We start from the raw sequence: 12,144 nt of genomic DNA, 5'->3' as shown, positions 1-12,144 counted from the left end.
TAGAACATAAAGCATATTTAAAACAAATTGATGCGGAAGCAACTAATTCAGTAGCAGGTTCTCAAAGCTTAGGTATAATTCTAAATTCACCAACTTCCATTTCCAAGATTCCAATGCACAAAAACAAACATCAAATGATATGAAAATTACCCAATTGTTTTATACTTTATACTTAAGATAGGAAGATGTCATAAACGACCCAAACAGTTTGCAAATATCATTATCTTTTGAGAGTATTATATATCGCTTGTGCGTGATGATCTCTTATCAATAGTACAAATAAAACTAATGCGTGACTTAGGCCAAAGGTTTTGATAGTGAGATTTGCCTTTGTGATATAAAAAGACAACACGATCGCGCAGCCTAAAGTTTCGTGAAGTTTTCTTGGTAAAGTTCTGAAGGATTGTTGAAATATTTTGGCTTTCGGCAGCGACTGGAAGTCATGAAGACCTCGTGTCTTATACTTTTTGGGAGCCTTCTGCTGGCAAGGTCCGGTAAGTTGATTTGAACTTTCTTGATTCGAACCCAATGAACCACGTCTACTATGGTCTAAGTCTATACGGTATGCCAACTGATGACACATTGCTTGGTCTCCCCTTTTTTGTGTTGTGTCGAGATTAGGATTGGTCTCAGTTTTATTTTGATAGAATGTTCAATCGACCAAGGCAAGCTGAGTCCATTGATCACAGTTTGGAAGGGTATTTCAGAATACGTCATTAAATCGGCTATACACCAGTTGCATTAAAATGTACATTTGTCCACCCAATACAGCAAAGAATTCGGCCAGTGGAACGTTCTTCCTGTCCAGGGTCTGCTGATGACGTGCTTTTACGCACTGGAACATTAAGTTATACTAACAACGCGTTAACTACATGTTGTAGTAGAAATAGGCCAAACTTGGATAAGTAAACAACAAGTTTGATTATTAAGGCTGTATAAATCCACTTTCATTGGGGTATGATCGAGATCATTAAAGTGTCGATATCAAAATAACAGCCGGTCGAAGATTCAGGTCGGTGGTAAGAGTTCGGTTGTTTCCCATTTTTCAGTGTTTCTTCACAATATATTGACTTAATAGCCAAAGTCGTGGTATATAGGGAAACAGAGGGATTCATCCAAATGTCTCGCCTTAACAAGGAAACGAAATGCGAACCAATCAAAACAACCACAATACCTCACGGGGACAGCCGCGTAGGTCGCTCCCAAGGGTATCCTCAATAGAGAGCTCTGACAATAACATAGCAGGGAAACAGTTTCTTCAGAATTAGCTTCTTTATGTTGTTTTCTAAATTTAGGACACTTGGTTTTGCTGTAGTCTGGCGTCTAAATGGGACACCTGCAGTAGTGGCAAACTAGGGACAGAGAACGATGACAATACGCCCCATGAATTCTTTGTGAAAGTAATTGCAAAGTTACATGTTTTGCCTGTAATTTGGACTGAAAATATCCTACTTTCACCCTGTACGATTTTGATTAACAATATGAATTGGAACTGTTAGAATTCTTCCATGAATATTATAAAGATGACAAACTGGTTCCTCAAACATCCCTCAATTGCAAAGCTTCATGAATATATTTAGCCAGAGCAGACTGGTCATGATAGCTATTATGAAATATTAGTTTTCACATGACATTAACCATATGACTGGCAACTGATTTTCCAAGCTGGAATGTACACGGTAAAGTTACTTTCAAACCAAAGGGTCGGCGTTATGTGTAACACTATGCCCAAGTTGTGACAAGAGTAAATTTGAGCCATACCCCCTTTTTAGCGCCATCATAGATATTAAATTTGCCTTGTTTACTAACTCCGGAAATATTACCCCCTCACCATTAAAGGGTCAAGTAGTCTTCCACAAGCACAGGCATTTTCTGTCATTTCCCTTCAACAATCATGACAATAGGCCGAGCTGAGCACAATGACCAGTGTCGAACTGGAAAGACATACCATTATCTTTAGCATAAGTTCAGAGATAAGTTCTTTTTAATAGCACCTATAGACATGTACTGATTTGAAGGGCACGAACTACGTGTTCGCATGAAGAATACGGTTTCAAAGACAAGCGTGATATTCTCAAGATATTACATAAATGTTTATCACAAGTACAATGTACTTTGATGTCATGGGGATCACATGTTCTCACAGCTCAATCAAAGGCGAACCATAAGGAATATAAGGGGGTCAATTTGGAGGTCTCTAGTTAGCCAATAGTGTATGCCACCATATTTTCGCAGGCGTTTCATTTTCGAGGATTTCACGAATAACCGAGATTCTCGAAAGTAAAAATCGCGAATATTTTTCATTGGCAAAAACGCCAGTGCTGTTATGATGACTGCCAGTGCGTATTTTCTGTAGGCCTACTGCTATATTCTGTTCGACTACTTGTAATTCCCCACAGCCAATGATCACGTGTTTTATGATCACAATAATCACGTGTTTTAAAAAAGTAACGAACCTGCTGAGAAACAATTTTCGTACATGAATATTTAACGTCTAAACTCCTTTCTGTCCCTAGGCTATACCCTTGGCGTTTGTCGTCTGCTCAATTCTTTTATTGATGTACGCATTGCGATATGAATTTTTAACATTTCCTATACGTTTGTCCCTTTCAGCCTTGTCAACAGTGTGCCCCAGTAACTTTGATGAACGTTTCTCAGAAGAGTTAAAAGAATCTGACCCCCAGCGCCCTCTATTCAGGTTGTTGAAGAATGACGTCAGAGATGGCTATGAACCGGGACAGGAGCTCACATGTAAGTACAATGTGTATATCAAATAAAAAAGACTTTTGGTATCGATTAATAAACAATAATTTATCTTTGCATCTACTATCAGTCATAGTGACAGCGAATCAAATAAAAATAAGTGAAAATTCCCCCACACCCCGCCAAAATAATCGGAAGATATATATATATATGAGATAAAAGTAACATGGAACCATGGTTTCTAGTCACCGAGCCACCATGTCAAGAACCTTATTGTACCTTACCTAGTACATTGTACTACCTTGAGTTATCAGTTGGATTCATTGTAAATAGATAATACAACTTTTTTAAACGATTCTCCTTCTAACTTTAGTGTCCCTGCACAGTTTGGTCGCCTCTCGCCCCATGAAAGGCTTCCTCGTGACAGCCAAATCCATTGACGGAAGATGTGGAAACGGCCAGATGGTGGCTCAGCGCTCGGCCGGCAAGATACGTCCTGGGTGCCAAAACGTCATCGAGTCCGCCATGAACGAATGGAAGAACGAAGTGGCGTTCGGTTTCAGGGCGCCCGAATGTGGCTGCGTCATGATTAAGTGAGTCTGGTGATCCACACATGTTGCCACGGTTACGAAATGCTTTCAGCATCTGGACAGTTCGCAAATTGTCAGAACATGACTTGTTCTAGTCAAATTTGCTTCGCGGTGGTTTTTGAAGCCTCCCTAAACAATCCTCGCTATAAATAACAATAGTCATCTCTCATATTACTTCCTGGTTGACACATCCTCCTCAATCATCTTCAGTGGTAAACATACCATTCTTAGTACACTTCTTACAATGTAAACCGATTGTATCATCAAGTGGACTTTTTCTAAAGCGATGGTGTTCGGTATTTTTCAGAGCTACGGTGATAGCTGCAATGCACGACATCGCCTACGTAGACGCCGCCGGTGTGTTTGAAGGACCTCTTACACTGACACTGTGTCCCTGGCCGGAACCAGGTACGCCATTTGTCTTCTTAAACTTGTTCATGTACGGTATCATTTCTCGGTGGACAAGTAGAAAATGTCACCCTATATAAAGCGCCCCAATTGTAATCTGAAGGATTATGGTACAGTAGAACCTCTCTTATCGGACATTTCTCTAATAAGGTCAACCTCTCTATTAAGGACACTAGTGTTGGTCCCAAATTGGTTATTTCCATTCAATTTGACCTCTCTTATCAGGACACCTCTCTATTAAGGACAGCATTTGTCAGTCCCGAGGGTGTCCTTAATAGAGAGGTTCTACTGTATATGATAAAGGGCAAAATAGAACCATTTATTCCCTGGACATTCTGTCCTAAGACGTTTCAAACTTCTACACGAAGTTCATGTTCATGTTCGCTCAGCAAGTAAATTTGCCATGACATCGATTGACAATTTTGACTTCCCTGGTCTACGTGTGACAAGGAACTTTTCCATTTTGTTTCCAACTGAATCTCACTGCATATATTTGCCATCCACTTATCCCAGTTCATAGTTGATGCCTCAAAAACAGAAGTCCCACGTGCACCGAATAATCTCCAGCCGATTTCTACCAAGGCCAGGATGACACTTCGAGATTGCTGGTGAACTGAACGAGTCACATTTGCCTTGATTCAAGCAGACTTTCGTCGGGTTGACACAAATTTGGTTTTGCGTCGTACAAAGTTCGAATGTTCTCAAAACGATGTTACCTTTTTCCAGCAACCAACCCTCCACCACCTAAGAAACAAGTGGTGAAAATGGTCCATCATGTCGAATACGAGCCAAAAGATGTCGTCACCGCTAAAGTCCCCTTCGATGAAGAGGAAGCACCAATGAAAACATCATTGATTGATCTTATTGACGAAGGCAGTGATGAGGTTGATGAATACGACATCGAGGATGAATTTGATGACCTTGATGAGGCACTTTTGGATGAAGTAGACGACGATAGCGATGAGGATTTGGATGATGTAGTTGTTGTTGATGTTGGTGAGATTGATGAAGAAGACGATGATGACGATGAGGTTGACTTTGACGATGATGATTTCAGCGATTCTAGTGACATTGACAGCTCAAGTGAAGGATCCGAAGAAGACTCATCCGAGTCCGATGAGTCTGATTCCAGCGATTCCAGTGACCTTGACAGCTCAAGTGAGGAATACGAAAAAGACTTATCTGAGTCTGATGAGCTCGAGAGCAGTGAGGAATCACTGTACCCAGCTAGAAGACGCCCGTGGTCGAGGGTCGTTGGCCGCGGTCGAATGCCCGGAAGGAAGATGACCCACAGGGGACATCTCGGCCGACCCAAAATACCGAGACGACCAATTGCCGGGAGAGTTCCACCAAGATTCAGGCGACCAGGGTTCAACTACAGAGTGCCCCCGAAGTCTCCCGCAGGTGCTCGCGTTAATGGCCGCTTCAACCACCCTTGGCGTAAAACCGATGTCTCCCCTCAGAAACCCCAACACGTCATCAGCCGCTTTGCAGCACAGAAAAAGAAAGTACAGATCCAGAAATCGATCGATCAAAAGATGGGCTTCCAAGGCAGGCGATTCGGGCTGTTGAAGGGAAAGAAGAACCCACTCGGACTCGTCAGGCATCATCTAATGGTTAGGATCCTCTTCTCAACTTCCTCATTTTCGTTAGCCTACTTCAGTTCTTTAGCTTACGTTGACACCACCCAAAAAATGTAGCTTCTCGTTTCCTGTTCAAAATTCCGGCGCAGACGAATGCTTAGTTATCTAGATATGGTTTGCTGAACATTTGTTCATGTAAGGTCTGTAATTTCGATTCAAAACATCGTTTCACTTTCAGGGCCCACCCAACTTCCTTATCGACCAACTCTGCCTTACAATTGAGAAAATTCTCGACGAGACCAAGGGCGAGGACAGCATGAACTCACCGCCGTTTCAGATGCCCCACTTCGGATGTCCCGACTCGACTGGCCATGAGAGGCCAACCTTCCGCAAAAGGGGGCCACCCGGCTACGAGGAGGAGCAGGCAAAGAGACGAATTGAGGAGTTTGATAACGCTGAGATTAGGAAGAGATGGCACGAAACCAAACAGCACACCAAGAGTTGTTGTGGGAAGGTATGTATCGGAACCGATGTGATAAATTATCAGCGCCTGTCGCCAGCATGCAACTCCCGGTGTAGAAGTAAAAAATGTCCCCCTGGAAAAGGTGTCTGACCCTATGGTATTCTGACGAATTATGGTACCGCAAATGGTTCTATAGGTATTGGCCATCAACTGCTTAGAGATTTAAAGCGCGCAATAGAATCCTTTGTTTCCCTGACGTCATATCCTGGGACATTTCAAACTTAAACACCGGTTGTTGCAAGATGGTTGCCGTTAATTCATGTTTACCTCAGTCACAATCTTTGAATCATTGAAATGCGCTAGAGATATCTTGAGGGAGTAAATTAAGGTGCAACGCTGAGTTCAAGTTGCTTGCCCTTTAAAACCTTGATAAGCGATTTGTACTTCGATTGGTCGTCCTTTGACATGTTAGAACGTGTTTCGATGCTTGTAAAACCAACACAAGTGCCATAATATTACACTTTCAGCTTTGGCGAAATTCAAAAGCTGTCGACAGTTGATGATTTCTGACACGTCACTATTCGTGATGTATTCTGATTCAAAAGTTTTCGTTTTAGATGTATACATTTAAAAGTGTATAATTAGTATAATAAGTGTCTTAATTTAAAAGGTTACGATATATCCGTTTTTCAGACTGGTGAATCCCGTTATGCCTGTATCCGCCGTCAGCGTATGGACGTGGTGTGTGCTCCTGATTTCCAGGTACCCCTCTGCGCCAATCCGTCCACCACTCTCGTCCGATGGAAGATCGCCGAGGCCAGGGATACGTGCTGTGGCATGACAGGTAAGCCAAAATCCCTTCTTTCAGGTAGTTGACTAGAAATTTTAAAGTCAAAATTGGGAAACCTGGATTGGCCAGTGAGAGGCCCCAGAATGTTTTGAAAGTTATAGTAAGCAAATTCATAGTCGCCCAAAGGAAATTCGAATCATTCGTTTTGTGTTTACCATGTGCGCCCATAGCTGGCAGTTCCCTTCCTTTTTGAGTTTGCCTTTCCCGTTTCTCACCTAGTTATCTTAACACCCCCGTAGACCTGTCACGGATTCGCCCTTAAATTCTGTCCCCGCCTAAGGGGATGTGGCTCCTGATATATGGCTTGTGAGTTGTCCGTGGCACTGATTGACGGTATCAAATCAGATAGATAATAGAGCAAGACAAAACATAACAAAAAGGAAGAATTGAAAGACAATCATGTCATATTTTTTCTATTGCAGGAATTGAACGGTACGACTGCTTCAACCAGACCACCCACCCTGTCGCTGGCCACCCAGTGCTCAATCATGGACGTCACGGTAATGGGAAACAGGTCGAGTTGAAAGAACTCGCGGAACTGTCGAGAGACACCACGCAAGCGCCAACTAAGGAGGCCGAGCTGGCTGAGACATCGGTGATACCGAAGGATGAGAGCGAGAGCGTTGAGGAATATGATATACAAGGTATGTACACGCTTGCAATGTGCATCATCTTAGTTCAACGTTCCACAAAATGAATGTCCAGATAAATGTTAGTTCATCTGGCTCTGGTTGTTCAAAAATGCTATCATTTTCGTTGGAGTTGATTTAACCTGGCGTTATCTCCTTCAGTAAAGCCCTTTGGAAAGTTAAGTTAACGCCAGCGTTAGGGACAAACGGGCCATCGGGCCATGATGTCAAATGCATAGCTTTACTCAAGGGAACAAGCTTCAAGAATAAAAACAAGAACATAGCTTCACTCTGTCAAGAACAAAGGGACAAGAACAGGAACTCCATCACGTCGCCATTCGCTACAACTATACTGTATATTCTTTCGCTGCAGCTCCTTCAGCCAGCCCTATTGAATCGGTAGAAGACGATCAATCGGACTCAGAAGAGGAGGACGGTGACTGGTTGGAAACTGTAATCGATAATGACAGAGACGAACTCGGCAACCACCAAATAGGAACTTATAAGGTGAGAGGATACATTGCAAAACCCTATTTAGAATTTTGGATTCTTGAACCGATGTTTCACCGTCGAAGTCCTTCTTAGTCATGTTAGTGCTAGTCCGCGCCGGGAAGACAGAAATATGTTGTCACGGTTGTACAATCGGAATAATAGGAATCTCCAAGACAATACAAATAACTGGTAAATAAAAACGCATTATATAGAGAATGTCCGGTGTAGTCGAGCTCTCGCCGTGGTTCCGACTTACTCCGACTTCTGCTCTAGTCCCTGCAGTAAAAACAGCTTTATTTGATCTCTTTAGCCAAAGCAACAAAATCCACCTACGGAGGTTGAACTAGAGGTAGAACTAGAAGTAACACCGGACGACACATCCGACAAGATCGAATTGAAGAAAGATTTCATTGATGACATAGCCATGCCCGTTTGGAAGCGACGCGGTCTCATAGACAGGCCCAGCGAACTCAAGGAGGAGGTAGAGGCGATCTTGGATCAGGACCTCACTGACGAGGACCTGGACGATGAGGACTTCCGCTACAGTGATGAAGACTTGGACGATGACGACGAGGAACTTGATGAAGAGATTGATGTGAAGACAAGTCAACGACGACGTAAGTTTAAGCAACATTGCATTGTCAACAACACTGCTGGAGTCCTTGAGTGACACGTGCTCTTACGTGATATCATTCTTTTGCGGGCTCACAACCATGACAACTGGGAATTGAAGCTCATTGACACTTTCACCAGCCATAACTTCATTTTATTTGTGTATGATGATTTGAATAGAATGTGTGTGATTGTTCTCGGCTTGCTTCACAAGCCATTCCTATCAGCAGAGTCTTTCAATAAATGTATTGAAAGACTCTGATATCAGTGAGGTTAATCGATACGTCTGTCTCATCGGTCTCCGATGTTTTCCTATTTCAGCTGGACACCGAAGACCACGGAGACGAATGGTCCTGAAGAAATGTTGTTGGGCCGGCAGGAGGGCTTCCCAGAATTCCACCTCGCACCGATGGGCGACATGCGTGGCGAAGAGCAAGGCCATTGGCAACAGACTGCACGGTCTGGTCCGCAGGAAATGTAAAGCCGTGTCCAGGAGGTGCTGCATAAGGACGACGGTTAGGTACGTATGCTGTCCGAACTCAGTACTCACCAATTTCAAAACTAATCATTTGAGAGTCTTCGGCTCTTGTTGTAGTCGTTCTCAAAACAACAAGTTTCAATGTTGCACGAGAGCGTTCGAAGTGTGTTACAAAGAATTTGCTCCGGGGGTCATGAGCGAGGGCGCAGTGTTAGGCATGCGTATAGTCGGCACATCGTGGCGTAAAAGTCATGGCACCCCACCAGTTTTGCTTATGAGACCCGAGATCAATTGGTACCCGTGTAACCGGAATCCTTTTTTGGTGAACGGTCGGTCGTTTCGGAGGCTGCTAAGTCCCAATTCCGTGGCTATGGTCACGTCTACAGAATATTTCTTGTCTTGACATGTCTTTATTTGTTGATATTGTCCTTGCAGGCAGAACATTTTGAAGAAACAGGCATCATCACCTGTGAAAGAAATCATTGACACTGTCAAACCAATCGAACGGGTGGTTGTACAGAACGTTCCAAGTCACGCGATGGCACTCGTCAGGAAACACTTCAAAACCGCGTGGAAGCCACACATTCACAAACCACGCATTGACATTTTAGACGAACCCAATGAGGAACTTACGAAAAATGTTGCAGAATAAGGAGCGACATTATGTGAATCGGGAACTAGGTGCTAGCGCCGACGAGTCTGCGTTGGCGTACAAGGTGTGGGAAAAGGGAGTGGCACAATCAAACAATGATTTGGTGTGGGTGTGATATTCCGTAAAGGTCATTCGAAAAGAAAACGATGCGTAGTTTTACATGTGCATATCAATCAATTAGATTATTGGTATATTTTTCGATAATTATAAATGATAGGTCATCATGTACAAGGGAGATAGAACAGGCTCACGTGCTTTCTAAATCTTTTCTACATGGTGTTCCAGAACGAAATACCATACACGACTGCCACTCTTATTGCCAGGTGAATTAAGGCGATTAAGGCGATCACTAATGAAAGTAAAACTAGATTTTATGCTGACAAAATTAAAAGGGAAGAAGGAAGACCGGAACATTTATCGATAGCTTCATTCCGGGACGCCAATTAGTGTAAGGAAACACCTGCACAATGTACAAGTTAAACCGAGTGGCCGCCGCGCGCAATCAGAAAAGGCATACATTTTTATCTATACATGGTAGCGGCATTTCTTCTTGGAAGAGTGTTCAATTTCTGGTAATTAATTGTAATGATGGGCATAAGTCACCATCTAATGAACACTTGGTGCCCAGACCTACTCATCCAAAGGCTTAAACGTGGAATGGATTTCTGTCCGACCATGAATGAATAAAAGTCGAGACCTTTGTTATATCGCGCGGCGACCATTATAGATGCAACTTCTATAAATAATTTCGTGTTCTCCACCCCGGAGCCGGACAAGTTGTAGAATTGTAAGAGGAGTTGTGACTCTTCCACTTCTTGCTATTTTACATTTTATTCCACATATCATAAAAAAGGAGAGTTAGATTACATTTCTTGATTCTCGCTCGTTGTACGTTTTATTGAACCATTTACATTATTTTGTACATATCATGAAAGTGCTGATCAATAAAAATACTTACTATAACATAGACAATAGTGTCATTTTGCCAGTTGTTTGTATGACTTTCGTATTGTATTAGGTTCACCCGGCGTACTCGACAACACATGTCCGTGATGCTACCTACTATTGAAGAAGTTCAGAACAAGTCCATAACAAGCCGACAATGCGCATGAGCCTAAACAAGGCACTTGGACATGACGAACCATTCTGAAAATTTGGTGCAGAAGGCGTTTTTGGTCAATTGAAGAAAACTTGAAAAAAAATTCCAATGTAGTCCCCGACACGTTGCCTGCAGGTGTCCCAGGTGATGTACCCGTCAATTAAGTGCCACGGAGTACATGTATATTTATCATTGGATCTGGGTTTTATTCTTGACAGTTTTAAACAATATTTCCGTCAGTCCGTGTCAGTTGGCGCACGGTAGGATAGGCTTAAGGAAATATAGAAGCAGGATGGTGGACCAATTCATCACTAGTGTGATTTGACATTTTATTTGATATTACTTGGAACACCAATATCAAAAAGACAATATCAAAAAGAAATTTACACACACTAAAGGATGAGTATAGATTAGGCAAGGAATGAATTCATAAATTTGATTACAACACGTGATTCATTCTAAAACACCTTGTTTACAAATCCTCCTCAAAGTCATTACAAACTGGCTCTTATGCTAACCCAGGCCAATTAGGCTGATATTCCTGTCCTGAATAAGGTTGATGCGGAAATAAATGTAACTCATCAGGCGCATGAGAATGAAAGCGAATCGACATACATTGATCCGGCATGAGATAATTTCAAAGCACGGACTACCTGATCATCACCCATGACCAGATCGAAGCAGAGGCCATAGGAAAGAAAGGAAGGAGATGAAATCATGTCATTGAGGAGGTTATCATTCCGTATTTATCATCAAGTCGAACATGATTTGTATTCCAAATCTATACAAGCCGTCGCTAAGTGATCGACCTGCACTCACTGACAGTTGACTACCAGACTAGTCCATGTACTGGTGTATAAAGTGTATATTTAGGTCAATGTTCGCTCATCGTCGCAATGATTTCATTTGAATACCAAATGGACGTGTATTTTGCACCCGGCGCGTATTTTGTAGCAAGAACGTAAGGGTAGTAACATTCAGATATGTCACTGCCCTGAGAAGCAGGTTGCTTGTTCGGGGAGTTCCCATGTAACAGATACCGGCTGCAGACGGGTACTAATAAACAGAGAAACAGAGAAACGAAGAAATCGAGAACTTCCCATATCGAGTAGTTAGGCCTTAAAACCCATGTCTATAATGTACGGCGTGAAAATAGACTAATATGCTAGCACAGAAGGCCCTTCTAGTATGCTAATTCCACATTGCAGACAGAGTGATTGTGCATTTCTGGAGGTGTATAATATGTCCAGTGCAGAAGTTAAGACCGTTTATTTACTGGTTGGATAGGAGAATGAAACCATTCAGTTATTAAGAGAAGTGTCAGTAAAATGGTTCCCATCTGCGTCCCTTCTCAAAGCACCGATGTACACCTGGCACGGCGAAGTTGCACCCCCACTTCATATCTCATTTCAGCCTTGTTGAGTATTCAGCATAGTCCAGTCTTAATTAGCAAAGTCTGTATTTTAGATCTACCCGGTGTAACAGTAGATCGTAGTCCGACGTGAGAAATAAAGCATTTCATCTCCGATATTCTCGACTCTGTTGCCCTGCCAGACGCTACCCGCCTTGCGAAACAAGCCTCGTC

General features: G+C 42.7%; 1 protein-coding gene across 1 annotated transcript; it reads left to right on the top strand.

Annotated features, from left to right (window-relative positions):
* The first annotated feature begins 307 nt into the window (after positions 1 to 307).
* On the top strand, positions 308 to 10,432 carry LOC135488101 (uncharacterized). The gene is made up of 12 exons (XM_064772540.1): positions 308 to 494; positions 2,614 to 2,751; positions 3,077 to 3,296; positions 3,601 to 3,701; positions 4,428 to 5,317; positions 5,523 to 5,798; positions 6,441 to 6,591; positions 7,020 to 7,241; positions 7,600 to 7,733; positions 8,029 to 8,335; positions 8,652 to 8,850; positions 9,244 to 10,432. Exons 1-12 carry the CDS (start codon positions 443 to 445, stop codon positions 9,458 to 9,460), a joined length of 2,907 nt encoding a protein of 968 aa, XP_064628610.1. The 5' UTR covers positions 308 to 442; the 3' UTR covers positions 9,461 to 10,432.
* Positions 10,433 to 12,144: the final 1,712 nt, after the last annotated feature.

Source organism: Lineus longissimus, chromosome 5, assembly GCF_910592395.1.
Source record: "Lineus longissimus chromosome 5, tnLinLong1.2, whole genome shotgun sequence".
Classification (NCBI taxonomy): Eukaryota; Metazoa; Nemertea; class Pilidiophora; order Heteronemertea; family Lineidae; genus Lineus; species Lineus longissimus.
The sequence above is the reverse complement of the archived record's forward strand: the minus strand, read 5'-3'. Positions and strand labels throughout refer to the sequence as shown.

Bases quoted from the DNA above. Each gene is read 5' to 3' on its own strand.
- LOC135488101 (XM_064772540.1), top strand. From the start codon at position 443: ATGAAGACCTCGTGTCTTATACTTTTTGGGAGCCTTCTGCTGGCAAGG. The intron at 5,318-5,522 runs GTTAGGATCCTC...TTTCACTTTCAG, and splicing joins TCGTCAGGCATCATCTAATG to GGCCCACCCAACTTCCTTAT. The intron at 7,242-7,599 runs GTATGTACACGC...CTTTCGCTGCAG, and splicing joins TGAGGAATATGATATACAAG to CTCCTTCAGCCAGCCCTATT.